The 17,629-nt window shown below is 47.8% G+C and overlaps 1 protein-coding gene across 2 annotated transcripts in view; it reads right to left on the reverse strand.

The window, feature by feature from the left end:
- The window catches only part of LOC119167454 (protein-cysteine N-palmitoyltransferase Rasp), a 103,494-nt gene that overhangs the window by 39,421 nt on the left and 46,444 nt on the right, over positions 1 to 17,629 (reverse strand). For both annotated transcript variants that reach the window (XM_075866252.1, XM_037418928.2), the window contains exons 3-4: positions 8,983 to 9,050; positions 4,998 to 5,108 (exon numbers count right to left, since the gene is read on the reverse strand). In XM_075866252.1, coding sequence (XP_075722367.1) covers positions 4,998 to 5,108; positions 8,983 to 9,050 — 179 coding nt within the window. The remainder of the gene's footprint in view (positions 1 to 4,997; positions 5,109 to 8,982; positions 9,051 to 17,629) is intronic.

The following is a 17,629-nucleotide window of genomic DNA, read 5'->3' on the forward strand; positions in this document are numbered from 1 at the left end:
GTCAAGATAACAGAGACATATTGACCATTTAAACCCTTGTAGCAGAGAGTCCATCAGGCGCTCGAACGTGGCTGGGGCATTGCGTAGCCTGAACGGCATAACCTCGAACTGATGTAGGCTGTCTGTAGTTACAAATGTAGTCTTCTCTTGGCCTTTTTCGTCGACAGCAATCTGCCAGTAGCTGGAACGTAGGTCTATTGGAGAAAAGTATCTGGCGCCGTGGAGACAATCGAGAGCGTCACCGATGCGGGGTAAAGGGTAAACGTCCTTTTCCGTGATTCTATTCAGATGGCGATAATCCACGCAGAAGCGCCACGTACCATTTTTGTTTTTAACGAGCACAACGGGGGACTCCCAAGGGGCTCGAAGAGGGTTCAATAATTCCCCTTGGCTAACATCTTGGTGACTTCTTGTTGAATTACTTTACGCTCGGTGGCAGACACCCGGTATGGTCGCCGATAAATGCGATGAGAATCACATGTGTTAATGCAGTGCTTGACGACTGAGGTCTGGCTGAGTGGACAGCTGTCTATGTCGAATATGTCATGGTATGAAGCCAGAAGGTGGCAGAGTGCGGCTGACGTCTCAGGTTCGAGGTCCGAGGCGATCATAAAGGGTAAGGTTGCATCCAGGCACGTGGCATCCTGTGAGTGACGTAGATGATCGGGATATATGTCTGCCGCAAAACAGGTGACGTGGTCGTCAAGTAAGGGTCTTAGCGTGGCGATGGATATTCTTTGAGGTAGCACTTGTTTTATGAAACCGAAATTGATGACAGGTAAATATGTTCGGTTAGCGGCCATGGTTACTACAGAGTGTGGGACAGTAATGTCACGCGCCAGGAGAACATCAGGAATAGGCCCCACGATATAATCACCGTCGGGCACTGTAGAGGGTGTTGCCAATTGAACGAATGTGAGAGCTTTAGGTGGTATCCGGAAGAAGTCAGTGGTGCACAGGCTGTTGGAGAGTTCATGGTGAGAATTCAGGAGAAGAGGAAGTTGTAAAGAGAGAGTGCCGGCGGAACAGTCAATCAGGGCAGAATACGTCGATAAGAAGTCCAGCCCGAAGATGACGTCATGAGGGCGATTGTCGAGCACGGTAAATAAAACTGGAACATGGCGGCCGGCAAGGCTAATACGAGCGGTACAATTCCAATGACGGCTACAGTTGCACCATCGGCGACACAGACGGCTTGTGTTGCGGCAGGCGTGAGTACTTTTTTGAGGTGGCGACACAGACGAGCACTCATTATAGACACCTGAGCTCTAGTGTCAACTAAAGCCGTCAAAGATAGACTGTCCACATGCACTTCCAGCAAGTTCTTATTGGTAGGTAGCGTCAACGCAGGATTTGGGTCAGTCGCACTTGATGCAGCACTACCTCTAGGAGCTGCATAATCTAGCTTTCCATCCGGGAAGATCCATAGTTAGTCGGCGATGGATAGCGGTGAGGTTGGGGCGACGGAGAACGGCAGCGTTGCGGTGACGGTGAACGTGTGGTAGAGCGGCTGTTAGATGCGTTGGAAGCAGGATACTCAAGGCTTGGCGAACACCAACGGGGGTCCACGTATGGCCGAGAAGAGGAAGAAAATTGGCTCCAACGGGGGGGGGGGGGGCGTCCAAGTGCTGCGGCAGTAGCGGGAGACATGGCCATCTCGGTGACAGTGGAAGCAGATTGGTTTGTCATCTGCCATTCCGTCGGATTGTGGGATCTGGGCAGAGTGTACAGGTCGTGGCGTGGTGCATTTATGGCATCGGTCTGTAGTCCGGTTGGGAGACGAAGCAGGCGACAGGAAAACCAAGGTTAGCGATTCATGCAGCACGACTGCCTAAATAACTGACACTGCCAGAGTGTTTGCATGGTGCCCTGGTCGAGTGGAAGTGCATGAAACGGCGCCGGATGGGCCGCCTCAAGCTCGCGCCGAACGATACGTGTGACATTCTCGTGCAAGAGTAGTGCGGTACCGAGATCAGTACAGGTTGACGTGACAGCAGTGTTAGGGAGCCATGAAAATTGAGGTCGAACTGGGCGGTTTTTGGCCATTTTGAAGCTGCGGCATTCCTTAATTATGATATCGATGGTCATGAAGTTGTTGTACACGAGCAAGTTCAAAGAGTCGTCCGCGATGATCTTGAGTAAGTGGCCCACCTTGTCGCTCTCGGTCATTTGCTCGTCCACTTTGCGGCACAACGCGAGCACGTCCTATATGTACGTGACATACGACTCGGTTGATGACCCCCGCCGCGGTGTTCTAGTGGCTAAGGTACTCGGCTGCTGACCCGCAGGTCGCGGGTTCAAATCTCGGCTGCGGCTGCTGCATTTCCGATGGAGGCGGAAATGTTGTAGGCTCGTGTGCTCAGATTTGGGTGCACGTTAAAGAAGCCCAGGTGGTCAAAATTTCCGGAGCCCTCCACTACGGCGTCTCTCATAATAATATGGTGGTTTTGAGACGTTAAACCCCACATATTAATCAATCAATCGGTTGATGACTGTACTCGGGTGGCGAGTTCTTGTCGTGCGGCTGTTTGTCGACCACACGGGTCCCCAAAGGTGTCGCGTAGTCGGTCCTCGAAGATGTCCCAGCTGGTGAGCTCGGCCTCCTGAGCGTCGAACCATACACGCGGGGTGCCATCAAAGTAAAAAGATTACGTTGGCAAGCATCATGGTTGGGACCCATCGGTGAGACAGGCTAATGCGCTCTCGTACATGCGGAGTCAGTAGTCGACGTCAAGGCCAGGTTGGGCGGAGAGCGTACCGGGATCACGAGGGTCGGACATCGCAAGGTACGTAGAAGCTGGCATTCCAGGTGATGGCGGTGAGGGGGGTTATCATGAGAAGCCATGGCCGTAGGCTGGACGGTGCGGCCACGGCGAAGCTTCGTGGTTAAGACGGGGAACCCACCTCCACCAAATATGTTACGGAAGGGAGACGCCTTATCGACGCAGCTGTGGAAGAAATATATTTCAAACTAGCAGCAGCAGCGGCATGACCGGTAGACCAGACACTGAACGGAGACCACCCTTCGTCTGCCTCGTCAGGCACACGCGCGCGTCACCCCCTAGAATCTCAATTCGCGTGCTTGTAGCAATATGTTTGCCGCATGAAAAAGATATTAGACTTTAATTTGTGCTTCCTGGTATCCTCAATTTTGGTTCAACTTTGTCTCGCAAATTTCGTTTCAGAGTGCGAGCAGTCACTTATAACAACAGAATTGCCTATCTCACTCTCTGTGTCCGGGTTGTTGCTTGCGGAAGTTGTGTCACTTCGTAATTACTTGTTCGCGTTTCACTTCTCAATGACTGCACTTCAGAACAACGCGAAGAATTGGAAGGACACCTGGAGAGTCTGTGACGACGCTACGCGGTGATTCTGACTGGGGCAACTCCCAGAACATTGTTGTTGCACTGCCATGTTCTGCCAATCACCCAGATCAGGAACAAGTGGTGGCTTGGGATCGCATATTGGCTCGTTTTTTTGTTTGTGTGGTATCGAATTCATTCGTGCATGAAAGTTACAGAGCATCCGAAGCGCCAGTATACCACTCTCGTGTAGACCTTGGTTGCAGGGACAGGCCAAATATGAGCGTGTATGTAGCCGCTCCCACACCGCTGGCCAGTCTTGCGGAGCTTGCTTTCATAAGTGATGGACTGGCCGCACAGCGGTGTTCAACACAGCCGGATATATTTAGCTTAGCATTCGCGCTGACTCAATGCAAGCTGTTCACAACATGCACCAGATGCATCTGTCCACAACTTTCTGGTATAGTATTCGCCATCTTCCTTCCTCTTCAAGTGTAAGGATGCATGCGTTTTCCAAGTCAGTGGTAAAATTTTATTCGATACTATTGATATGAAAGTTTTTTTCATCAACTTAAACAATATCAGTCTTAGAGGGGCCTCGACACACTATTTTATGTCAGAATGGAATGAATTCACTGGAAGAGCTTACTGCCTCACGAATTCAACACCGCAAAAATTTCAAGAATCCGTCTAGTGCGAGTGGAGTTACAAAAATTAGTCGCATGTTTCAAATGCATTCTCTCTTTTCTCGTCCCGACAAAAGCGCTGGAAGCTAAGCAGGGAACGATGGCAGGGCAAAAATAAAAACACTACGTCAGCCACACCTAATTGTGTTATATAATACAATTACAAAAAATATACGCTTTTAGTGCGAGAGCAATTCGTGAGCACAAAAAAAATGAAGGGGGGGGGGTGCAATAAGTGAGTGGGGAGGCGCCGTCAATTTTTCACGCCCAACTCCGTGGCATCATAGATTGGGATGGTGCATACTGTGTCCTACGCAGTTCCCAACTGGTGAAAACGAAGCACGTTGTCATTTAAACAGACCACAGACTTTACATACCGAGGTTCAATAAATTGTTCTTACATAAATCCACTGAAATTAAAAAAAAATGCTTTAGGATACATTACTTCAGACGTAGTATAACGACACTATTGTTTTCAGAGTACTATTTATCAATCTAAAGCAATGCATTATTTACTTCGCTGTTACGTAAACCATAAGATTTCGTCGCTCCATTCACCTTTTCGGCCATCTTCAGATGACTACATCTTGTCTGCTAATACACTATAAACTAAAGTCAACACAGCCCCAACATAAGGTTTTTCTATAAGCACACTGAAGTTTTTAGGAGTGGAGCAAAAGTGTTTCAGGAGTGGAGCACTGTACTCCACAAGTGTGTCAGTATAAATGAGTTCATAACTGTTATTAAATTGTACCTTCCAAGCTCACTAGATGTATTTCGTCCCCAACAGAATATTACATGATACTCTAGTGTTACTAACCTCTCGGACAGTACTCGTACTGAAAAAATATGAGTTTTAAGCGCATGAGTTCAAACATAGAAGAATATTCTAATTGTTTTCAAACTATGAAACTAATGATCTATTTTCGCAAGTAGCACACCCACACTTCGAGAAAATTTCACGTGTTACAGCAAACGTAATTCTGTGGACGATACGTTTAGAGCTTACCGAAGGTGCGGCGTAAGCTGTCAGCCGGGCCAGCACGGGATGCAAGAGGTACCATTTCCACGCAGCGACCACGACCCACTTTGTGGTCTCCCATTCCCAGTTTGTAATGTCCTGCATTGCAGAGTGAAACGGTATTGCTGACGAGAATGAGTTTAGAAGATTAACAACATGCATAATTTCATGTGTAGGCGCATTGCGCACATTTGTGTAAGAACTAAATGGGATAAATATTCTGTTTGCATTATTATGATCCCGTATTCTTGGCTACAGGTTTCTTCTGTTTTCGCGTTTGTTCATTTTTTTTATTTTTTCCTCTAAACACAAATATTGCAGTTGGTGGCATAGGCGTGTGCAGAGTTCCTCATAAGAAGTTGGGATGGGGTCGAAAGTTTGCGACAGCACCCCCTGAGTAGGTCTACGTGTAGGGCAAAATTTGTGCACCCTCTTCCGGCCTTCTAGGTAACTAATGGGCGGAAACCCTCCCCAGCCCCTCATGCGTGCGCTGATTGGTTGGGAATGGTACTTGAGAGACAGCTTATAATTGTCCACTGATTGGCTGTGACATCATGGCGAGCTTTTGGTTTTGGAAATTGTTTATCAATCGTAAAATTTTGTGTTGCGTGGACACTTGTTTGAACTTAAGGTCTAGTTTTGAAAACGGGGGTGTTATTTTATGCGCCTTCATGTAATTTTGTGCTGGGTCAAGACCTTGCGACGGCAGCTATTACGTGAGAGGAAAAAAGAAGGCGGCACCACGCGAGGGTACCAAGGCCTCCTCCCATACACTGAATGAATAAAGGAAAAATGCTGCATTGTTTCCTAGCATATGAGTACCCTGAACACTTTGTAGGAGTTATATAACTAACAATAACTTTATTACCTCCTTTTTATGACGTTTCACAAAAAAAATTGTGGCGAAATATTTGTAAGTCCTAGTCAGCAACCAGTATTTTTTTTGTAAGTTTGGACAGAGTGCTTTTATATGACACCCACAGTGTACATTGGAACGCGGTAACATTCAGGTCGCACAACGTGGAAAGTTAAATAATGCATGTTACGGTTTTTCATCCAATAGAAAACTTCCTGTGCCCTTTTAAAGGACGCTTTGTGCAGAGAAACGCGTGAAATTCAAACAAAAGGTGCTATCCAAGGGCTCACTCAATGCGAAACAAGTTTATTGTCTGTTAAGATAATGTATGCGTTTATCAATTGTATTTAGAGTTGCTTTGGAACAGTCCATTACGGAAGCCTCACGCAGGCCTCGTATGAACGAACAAGGGTGCACCAAAATGAGATATCTTTGATGCTTCATAAAGACATTGACGCATTCCTACTTGATCATTCTCTGTAGAACTCCAATGAGCCAAGTCAGAGTGCATAACGTGAACCGCTCACTGCAACTTCGACCTTCATCCGGCTTTTATGACGTGAGCGTCTGCTTCTTTAAGGCTTTTTGTTGGCGGTTGTTATCATGAAATCAAATGCAACGTAACTGCCATGAATAACAGCACGCTGTGTGACCTGTGCGGCACTGAAGAAAATATCGAAGACATGCTGTTGTACTGTCCTCGGTATGCCCAGGAAAGAAAAGTACTTTTCAATGTACTGCGATGAGAGTACTTTTTGTGCACACGCTAATGAAAGAGCATCCTAATTGAACGTTGGCACAGAAGGCAGTGAAGCAACTTGTATTTTTCTAGGGGTGATAGGCTTTTTCGAACACCTTTGACTTGTGGTGCGGTGGTGCGAAAATGTTTTGTTTCGGTGTCCACCAAGGCTTTGGTGACGTATTTCCGTCACGCCAATGCCGTTGAAAAAAATTGTCACAGTTTGATGGCACACAAAATAAGCCAGTCAACTCCTGTCGAGCCTAAAACTTTTCGGCCCGTGACAACAGGTGCTGCGCACGCTATGAAAAACGCCATGGCCACTTCTAAAGATGTTTTTTCGTACGCCAAAATTTTGGTCTGTCTGTGTTTCTGTTTGTCAGTGCATTTCTCTGTTTGTACGCCGTAACGATATCCCAAATGGCACCAAACGGTACCCCTAACGGCCTACCCCATCCGCAGCGTGAACCCATATTACTCAAGTTTCAGCGTTCATACTTGTGCCATTGTCGATTAAAAAGCAATTTTTTGCGCATAATTTAGGCACCATAACAACACGTGAATATTTTTTATGTCTGTCGTTATCCTACAGAAGGCACATATAAGTAATTCCAAGCATCGCAGCATTTATCACGCTGAGCTGACAGTGCAACGCGACGCTCAAAAGGAAAGTGTTTTCAACGCTTTGCTAAGACGACACGATGGTAGAACCTGCCCGTCACTGTGCGTTCTACACCTTATCCCCTCAGATACAGGCATGAATCTTTCTCTGTGGGCGTGCACGCCTTCCTCAGATATCGAAGATAACTGCCAGATGGCGCTCGTGTCTAACGTGCCTCGATACGCTCGTTCGCCTTCGCGGCACTGATTGATGCGCAGTGCCTCCAGAATACAGTTCACCGATTTTCTCGCGCACAGAAAATAAATGTTTAGTTCACTCTCTCCAGACGCACGACTATATTCTTTTGACGACATTTGCAGTGAAACACGCAGACATGGGGCCGACTTTTTTTTTATATTTGCACTACAACACGGTCACGCCATGGTCACAGCACTAAGTCTATACTAACATGCCTTTACACATAACAAGTTTTCGCATAGTTCTCACGGCAAACTGAAGTAACATATTGCTACGTGTGTTTAGAAGACCGAACTGGACTGAACTGTCGCATCGCGTTCGTTATCCCCGCCTCACATGGGATCAAGTGTAGCCGCCATCCTGATTCCCGAATGCGTTTCCACGCAACGAATACATAAGGGGTCACTGCATCCGCCAGCGAGCAGCCTGGTGGCCACCATTCGGACCCGTTGTTATGTTTTTGGAGTCGCCGAGCTGTGTGTGTTATCTTGCTTTCGGGCGCAAGTCAGCCCAATAAGTTACATTTATCTTCGTGCCATCGTAGTCTACCTTTACAATGCTCTGTGCACCAGTCAGCTAACCGTCACCTACGTGAAAGTATCATGACCGTGTCATTGGCGATTGGTTCATGCAACGCGTCCATCCCATTCGACGCGGGCTCCTATGGGCACCGTGCAGGTAAGTTTTGCTCTGTGACTGCACTGCCAGAGCGCACAGCCACGAGGATCAATATTGAAACGAGGTAGGTGAAAACGGAATGCGATGCGCCCGTCTCCCTCCCTGTATGAGTGGGCGGATTCTGGCCTGGCTGAATAAGAGACGCGTGAGCACGTCTGGTTTCCTGCGTGCTAGCTACTACAGCGGCCAATGTTGGCGAACTTGGCACGGGCCACTGCGAGCAATGTACCTCACTCTGGTCAGCAGATGGTACCTCTAGGAGAACCTACTTCTTACGCAAACATTTTAGACAAGAGACGAAACAGGCAGTGTTGAACGGACGTTTTACTTTCGTGTTATGCCGACACTTATGACGCAGGGATCGACCATGTGTTGCTTCTTTTCTTCCCTCTTCTTTTGTTTTTCTAATACTCTTCCCTGATTTCTGAGTGTAGGGCAGCCTCCTGAATGTTCATCGGGCTATTTCGCCTGCTTTATCCGTGTATCTTTTATTTCTTTCTTACGTCTCCCGTATGTTAACATAATGTTCTCACGCAAGTATACTTGGGAACTATACGGATAGAAAATTTGGACTTTATATAGATTCCGTAAGAAAACATAACAAATCATTTGTGTTGTGTGCAAATAATGTTAGTGTTCTTTACTGTAAAAAGGAGGCTACTCGTTAATGAATGCGCGTTGTTGAGCAGAATCTTCCCTCACTGGGTGCTTCTTGTATATTTCTAATTCAGTGATTTTCTGCGCTTAGTACTTCTGGCTTCTAAATCTGCTCTTCTGTAACGCAGCAACAGTCGTCATAATACTAACTACAATGTAGCGAAAGTTACAAACTATATCTTACCTGCTTTTGCTTAAGACCTAAGGAACTCTCCTTGAAGGATCTCGGCATATTGTTCAATATGTAGGCGTCTAAGGAGAAAATTGACACGACACCGCAAGGTTAAAAAAAAGAGCACTTGAGTGCGAAGTATTGCGAAGAGCATGTTAGTGTGAGTGAAAGTGAGCTTTCCGCTCAAGCGAATGACATTTAACCCTTCCGTAGTTTAACTTTGCCACGTCACAGTTTGCAGTAATAGGATGTTAAAGCATACAAACTGTATTTGTGAAAACGACACTTGAAAATAACCGCCCCTAAACTAGCACCAAGCAAAAAAAAAACAGACGAAAGTCCATATTTTCGTGAATTTTACAAATTAAAATACTTCAGTTTTCTTAAAATATTTCATTGCCCCTTCACCCCCATTTTACGCTGAAGCCATCTGCTGCTCGTTAGTTTCTGCACTGACTCCAGGATCGGCTGACCTTTGAAAAACCGCTGAATTATTGTAATGATGGCACCAGATTACGTCATCAACACCATCGCGACATGCAACAGCATTATTATTACGCCGTAAACTTCGGCTGATCGTGAGGTCTTGATAACGTCACATTGTCCCATGACATCACTTGACATTTTCCTAAGTGTTGCGGTATCCCACCAGGTTTCGCGTCATCTCGCAGTGCCTCAGTGCATCTCTACAAGTATCACCACGTGTAAATATCTTGTCTCGCGAGTTACGAAGGTTTTGTTTTTGCTTTAATATTTATGGGCTTGGCCAGTAGGTATCACCGTGAGACGCAAAGTAAATTTGAAGAAATACCGTAGTGAAATGAATTCACGCACGTAATTATTGAAACTAAAAGTGACTTGGAGAACTATTACTTTGGAGAACGTAATGCTATTTGAAATTTTTATAGCTCCCATGTCGAAAAACCTAATGTGCGACAAAACCAAAGCGATTAAAGAACATACAGGGGTGGAAGCTCCCACAGCTTTCTAACAGCAAGCGAAAAGCCAGCATTTGCTTGTATCATAAATTAGCTTTAGGACAAGTCTGCGAGGACTAGCAGAACGAAATGGCTCTGCCGGGAACTTTGAGCTTGTGACCAGGCTACTGCCACTGCCACTGAATAAAAAAAACAAACCTTGTTGTTTATCTAGCGGACATAATATACTGCATAAGTCATACAGTCTTCTTGAAATGCAATAAAGAGATTTTTTTAATACATCGTATTATGGTTACCTTAAATGACCGCTTAAGAACCCCTGAAAATACGACGAACAAGCCCGTTGTTCTCTTTCCTGTCGTTTCCCAACTTTGAGGCGCTATCGATGATCCTATGAGCTTGTTCACGCGAAGTCAGGATGAAATAAGCTCTCGATTGGTCTATATTCGAGAGACATTTGTTTTCAAATGGGTCGTAGACGACCTTACCATGTACCAGCATACCCGTTCTGTGTTTTTTTCGCAGGAGTATGACGCGCGATAGAGTGATTTCAATCCGGCTTGTGCGTTTGTCACTGCGCTAGCGTAGATATCTGGGTGTAGTCATTGAGTGCTAAATCCAGACTGGTGGAAGTCTCGTGTTTTGTGTAGAAAAAACTACACCACTCCTCACTAAAGGGGACCATCAGGCGATGCGAAGCAGTGCGGCGGATTCACACCGCGTTTGCACTAGTTTGACTAGGTATTTACGTTAATGATTTAGTCAATGTTGCGTATTTAGTGATATCGTTTGTGTTGATGTCCTCATGTTGTGATTAGCGTAGACATTTGTCAAACCGATACCGACGCGGAAGGCACCCCCGTTATGCTTGGCATCGCCTCATGATCCCCCTTTAGTAGGTAGGTAGGTAGGTAGGTAGGTAGGTGGGTAGATAGGTAGGTAGGTAGGTAGGTAGGTAGGTAGGTAGGTAGGTAGGTAGGTAAATAGGTAGTTAGGTAGGTAGGTAGGTAGGTAATAAACTGAATAAAAATTCAACGAGTACAGCAATGAACCCCGTCCATGCGTCCATACGCCCGTGCAGCCATCCATGCGTCCGTCCTTGCATCTGTCTGTGTGTCCGTTCGTCCATCTAGTCAACACTCCAAGTACCCATCTCACAACTTTTCGCCGAATGGATGGATGGATGGATGGATGGATGTGGCTGTACCCTTTAGATCGGGCGGTGGCTAGCGCCACCAAGCCGAAACATTTACTGAACCAAAAACTAGATTTATTTTTTCCCTTAAATAGTGAGGTTGAGGATTCGTACTTTGCAGTGAAGGGTTTCATTTCCACTCGTGCCTTGACTTTAGCCACCAATCAGATAACCTCCTTCTAGTTAATTCTACCCGCTTAAAGTCTATTTTGTCCTCACTGTCCCTAAACCCCAGTGCTTTGAAAAACTCTGCGCCATCATCCTGAACTATAGGGAGAAGCCCTTTACAGAACAGTATCAAGTATTCGGCAGTTTCTTCTTCCTCTCCACACACACTGCATACCGTGTCTACCCCTTCGTATTTGGCCCGATATGTCTTGGTTCGCAATACTCCCGTCCTGGCCTCAAACAGTAGAGAACTACCCCGAATATTATCATTGATCCTTTCCTTGGCAATTTCCAGCTTAAAAGTTCGATAGCTCTCTAGTGCGGACTTATTAACCATGTCAATTCTACACACATCGCTCTCAGCTTCCTTCACCTTCTTCTTAACCGATTATTTTTTTTTTGGTTTCGCCCCCTGCTGTTTTCCAAGTATTTACAGTCAATTTTCTGGCTCGCTTCCACCATTTTGAATCGACATTCTTCATGTACAAGTAGCTGAATACCTTCCTAGCCCAACGCTCCTCCCCTATTTCTCTCAATCGCTTCTCAAACTTTACCTTGCCGCTAGCCTCCCTGCCCTCAAGTGATGTCCATCCCATATCATCTTGTACTCCCTGATTTGGTGTATTCCCGTGAGGTCCTAAGGCAACCCTACCTATTCCACGTTGCTTAATTTCTAATCTTGCTTGAACTTCGGATCTCATGCACAAAACTGCATTGCTGAACGTCAGACTAGGAACCATGACCCCTTTCCATATTCCTCTCACAACATCATACCTGTTGTATTTCCACAGTGCCCTGTTTTTCATTACCGCTGCATTCCTGTTACCTTAAGTGGACACGTATATTTCGTGTTCTTTTAGGTACTCGGCCCCATCGCTTATCCATACGTCCATATATTTGTATTTATCCGTTATCTCTAGCGTGACCTCCTGTATTCTAGGCTCTCTACATTTGTTGTCACTAAATATCATGACTGCGGATTTTTCCTTAATCAATCTAAAATCTAACCTATCTCCCTTATTACCGCAGATGTCCACCAATCTCTGCAAATCTTCCTTGTTGTCGGCCATTAGCACTATATGATCTGCGTACATCAATGCTGGTAGTGCCTATTTAATAAGGTTTCCTTGTTTGACGAAAGAGGGGTTGAAGCCCAGTCCACTTCCCTCAAATTTGGCCTCTAATCCTTTTAGGTACATCATGATTAATAATGGTGACAGGGGAAACCCCTGCTTAAGCCCCCAATTTACCTCTCTGCAGGCTTAGATACCCGTTTTTCCCACTTTATTTTTACCCTTTTACCCTTATAGATATACTTTAAAAAATTAGTGACTACATCTTTCACGCCTAGTGTGTCAGGTATTTCCCACAGTTCCTTTTGAACCACGCTATCGTACGCCCACTTGATATCCAAAAATGCCAGCCACAGAGGCCTGTGTTCCTTTTCTGCTATTTCTATGCACTGTGTCAGTGAGAACAGATTGTCTTCCAACCTCGTGTGTTTTCGAAACCCATTCTGCAGTTCCCCAAGCACCCCCTCATCCTCTGCCTATGCCTGCAGTCTTTCCTTTATAATCTTCATCGCAAGCCTGTAGACCACTGATGTCACTGTTATAGGACGGTAGTTGTTTATGTCAGCTTTGTCCCCCTTTCCTTTAGAGATCATGCTAATCTTGCTAAGTTTTCATCCGTCCGGAACTTCTCCATCGATTATTATTTTGCTCACTGCCTCGCTCAAAGCCTGCTTAGACTTCGGACACAATGTCTTTATCAGTCTAATTGGAATGCCATCTGGGCCTGTTGATGTATTACTTGGAACCCTCTTCTCAGCCCTTTCCCACTCTTGTTGTGAAAATGGAGCCATTGCGCCACTTGATTTATCCTTGTCTATTGTGGTGCATAAAGCACTTCTTTGTTGAAATTTTTCTGTCACCGTTGTTCTTATATATTGCCACAGGCATGGAACGAGGTTTAGCCATGCCAAAGCGAGTATGTGCCATGGTGTGAAAGAAGAAGGGGACGGTTGGTGCGCTCGTGCTCTAACGTTCGGTTCGGCTCGACGTTCAGTGCTGCTCCTGTGAATAGACGTTGTGGTCGTTCTGTGATCACGTCACATTTTCTGGTGGAGGTGCTGGGTAGTGTTGTATGCACTGCAATCAGCAGCAAGGTCCCGACACTAGCCGCGACTTGGAGGAACCAGCTGACCTACGGCGTAGCAGGCGACAACTAGGCCTACCTCCTGAATTCGGACCATTTCCTCAACTCGGCAGTACTATGGCTAGTGCGGGAACGCAAACCCAAGAAACATCAACGCTGCCTCCTCCATGGTTCTTCCTCGTCCCGCGTACTCCGAAGCCGTTCCACGGTGACCCTTATGAGGACGTCGACGACTGGCTCGACGACTACAACAGTTGCGGCAGCGTCAACGAGTGGAACGAGCAGCAAAAGCTTCGGTACGTCTACTTTTATTTCGAGGACTCTGCGCGCACTTGGTTCGAAAACCATTAAGCCACTATGACAACCTGGCCAGAGTTTTGCAACCAGTTGCGAAGTACTTTCCGAAGCTCTGACCAAAAGGAGCAAGCGGAACGGCTCCTCAATTCCCGAAACCAGCGTCCGAACGAGAGTGTTGCCATGTTCTTTGAGGACATGACGCGGCTGTTCAGGCGAGCCGACTCTTAAATGACGGAAGAAAAGAAGGTGCGCCTCCTAATTCGTGGAGTGAAGGAGCAGCTGTTCGCGGGACTAGTGCGGAACCCTCCCGGCACTGTAGAGGATTTCCTTCGCGTAGCCACGACAATGGAGAGAATGCTAAGGCAGCGTTCGTACCAGTATGAACGTCCTGGCAGTCTTTCGTCAGTGTCGTCGGCCCTACAAACACCTGAGGTCACGACTGTAAAAGACCTGACGGAGCTCGTGCGCAGTATTGTGCACGAGGAGCTGCAAAAGCTGCACGTGGTGTCTTCTCCGCCCCATGTTGCTGCTTTAACGGATGTCGTTCGCGAAGAGGTCCGGCAGCTGATGCACCCCATGACGACTCTGCGTGCCGCCGAAGTCCAACCCATGACGGCCCCGCGTCCAGCCGAAGCTCCGCTATTAACGTACGCGGAAGCACTGCGTATTCCTGCACCGGCTGTTGGCTATCCGTCCCGTCCGTCCACCCTGCAGACGGCACCGTCGTTCTACTCGGGACCACCGCAGTACGGCAACCCACCCCTTACACGGAAATCCAGTGTATGGCGTGCTCCCGACAACCGGCCTCTATGTTATCACTGTGGTGAACCAGGTCACATCTACCGTGAGTGCGCCTACAGGCACATGGGTCTTCCCGGCTTTCGTCCGGATGCTCGTCGACCCAGAGATGGTGAGCGGCCCCGTGCTATCGCCGAATACTTGGCAAGCCGACGATCCTCAAACCTTCCGCGTCGCCAATCCCGCTCACCATCTCCACGGCGTTCCATGTCACCTGGCCAACAATCAACCTTTGCGGACGTCCTTGCAGGAAGATCACCTAGATCCACAAGCCCGCGCCGGGGAAACTAAGAACAGCGACCTCTGGGGTTGAGGCCGCTGTTGATCGACCGTTACAAGACCCTCCCTTGATTTGCCTGCCGACATCCAACGACATTCTTTCACCGACGTGTGCCATCGACGACAAACAGGTCTCTGCTCGTATCTCTGTTCATGTCGACAACCACCCGCTGACCGCTCTGGTAGATACGGGTGCCGATTATTCTGTTATAAGCGCTGACCTCGCTGCACAGCTAAGAAAGGTAACGACACCTTGGGGACATGGAACCAACCTCCGGACTGCGGGAGGTCACCTATTGACATCGCTAGGAATGTGCACTGCCCGCCTCCGAATTCGTGAGTCGACGTACATTGTTTCCTTCGTTGTATTGCGTGAATGCTCCCAAAACCTGATTCTCGGAATGGATTTTCTCCGCGAGCATGGAGCCATTATTAACCTTCGCGACCTGCTGATAACGTTATCTAACGACCATACAGCCCTACGAAAGGATGCAGTTGCGCCGACCACAACACTTCGAATTGCTGACGACACCATCGCACTGCCGCCGCGAGCCAGTATGTTGGTAACGGTGGAGAGCGACTGTGACAACAAGAGTAGTGGCATCGCGGAAACTAACCTCTCGGTGCTCTTGGCTCGGCAGATTTGTGTCGCGCGTGCTATCGTCAAACTGAAACATCGGAGGACTCAGCTTCTGATCACGAATTTCGGCGGCCAGTACCAACACTTAAGGCTGGTGCACACCGGCGACTAGCAGCGGTCGCCCGACCATTTGCGACTGGTCGCAACCAGTCGCGAACGGTCGCAAACGGTCGCAAAGCGACTGCGTTGGCCAGTCGCTTCTTGACCGATTTTTCAGTCGCGCGACTGCAGTCGCAAAGCTGCTTAACCAATCAGCGATGCTCAATTTTTTTTTCATTGCGCTGGCTTCCTGCCGCCAGATACAAACGAGTGCGTTCCTCTGGGTTTGTGGCACCATGGCCACCACGGAATACTTGGCTTGGAGATGGCGGGCCGCAGCAACTCGAGCAAAGTGTCGAATTTACGTGGTGGCATTCGCAAGAAGCTAAACACCGTCAAAGTAAAGAGAAAATAAATTGTGCACTGTCTTTTCCCCGTATTCGGAAACTTTTTTTTGTCTTGAACTTGACTTGTCAGCGCATTCAACGCAGCGTGTTTGGAACGCGTTTGTTCTTCATGCCTTGGCAACGACTTAAGACTCCACGTTCGAGACGCATTTGTGCTGCATTGTAGGCTGTGGCAAGTCAAGGGAAATTCAAGGATGGTTTCTGAATACGTACGACTCTCGGAAATACTCCTCGTCGTGTCAGCGCAGCTCTGAAGGCAGGCGGCTTGCATGGCCGGTCAACTCCCGCGATCGAAAGGATGGTCACATCTACTACCGGCTTTTTTTTTTCTTTAGAGGCATCTGTGATGCCAGCGCTGACACCATGGCACAGTGCATCAGCACCTTGAAATTGTCTTGTTCTTCGCTTGAATAGAACTTGACCCTGTTTGGGAACGCTGTGCGAGAACGGACTCAGCTGGCGGCGATCAGCTTATCGCGCCGGTCTCAGGAGTTCTCGCTCATAACGAGATCCGGACGTGACTCTCCGGTTTTGCGACTTCCGGTCGCTCGCATGCAGCCTCTGTCGGTGTGAACATCAGTCGCTTTTTGGTCGCCAGTCGCGAATGGTCGCGCGACCGCTGCTAGTCGCCGGTGTGCACCAGCCTTTAGCAAAGCGAGCAGCAATCGCGAACTTTGAAGCCATCGATGACGCAGAATGTTCCACTATCGCTCCGATTGCCACTGCTGCCAAAGGTAACACTGATATAGCCAGTACGGTTGACGTGAATTGCCAGCTATCCTGTGCGCAGCAACAGCAGATACGCATGATTTTACGTACGTATAGTGATTGCTTTGCATCCACCTCCAAAATCAAGCAGACCCCAACCGTGAAGCACCGCATTATAATGGACCCTACCGAACGGCCTGTACGACAGCACGCCTACCGCGTGTCGCAAAAAGAACAAGAGGCAATACGTTTTCAAGTGAAACAGATGCTCGACGACGACGTCATCCAACCCTCGAACAGTCCATGGGCGTCACCCGTCGTACTTGTTAAAAAGAAAGACGGCACTCTTCGATTTTGCGTCGATTACCGAAAGCTCAACAAAGTGACGAAGAGAGACGTCTACCCTCTCCCACGCATAGATGATTCACTGGATCGACTTCGACATGCCCGATATTTTTCCTCAATGGATTTACGCAGCGGCTACTGGCAGATCGAGGTCGACGAACGTGACAGGGAAAAAACAGCATTCATAACTCCCGATGGCCTCTACGAATTCAAAGTGTTACCATTTGGATTGTGCTCTGCACCGGCAACGTTCCAAAGGATGATGGACACCGTCCTGTCCGGTCTGAAGTGGGAATCCAGCCTCGTGTGTTTAGACGACGTCGTTGTTTTTTCCAAAACATTTGATCAACATTTACAACGACTTCAGTCCGTCTTCGTCGCTATTCGATCCGCAGGCCTATCTCTAAAACCGGAGAAGCGTCATTTCGGCTACGAAGAACTAAAGTTCCTCGGCCACCCTATCAGTCACGATGGCATTAGACCAGACCCAGAAAAGACCATAGCTGTTGCTGCATTTCCTCCACCTTCGAACAAACGGGATTTGCGCCGGTTTTTGGGTCTCTGCGCCTACTACAGGCGCTTTGTCCAGAGCTTTGCCAACATCGCTGAACCCCTTACCCGTTTAACGAAGGAGGATACTCCTTTGTGTGGGGTCCAGAGCAGAGAGCCGCTTTTTCCCAGCCTCAGC

Source organism: Rhipicephalus microplus, chromosome 6 (assembly GCF_043290135.1).
Source record: "Rhipicephalus microplus isolate Deutch F79 chromosome 6, USDA_Rmic, whole genome shotgun sequence".
NCBI lineage: Eukaryota > Metazoa > Arthropoda > Arachnida > Ixodida > Ixodidae > Rhipicephalus > Rhipicephalus microplus.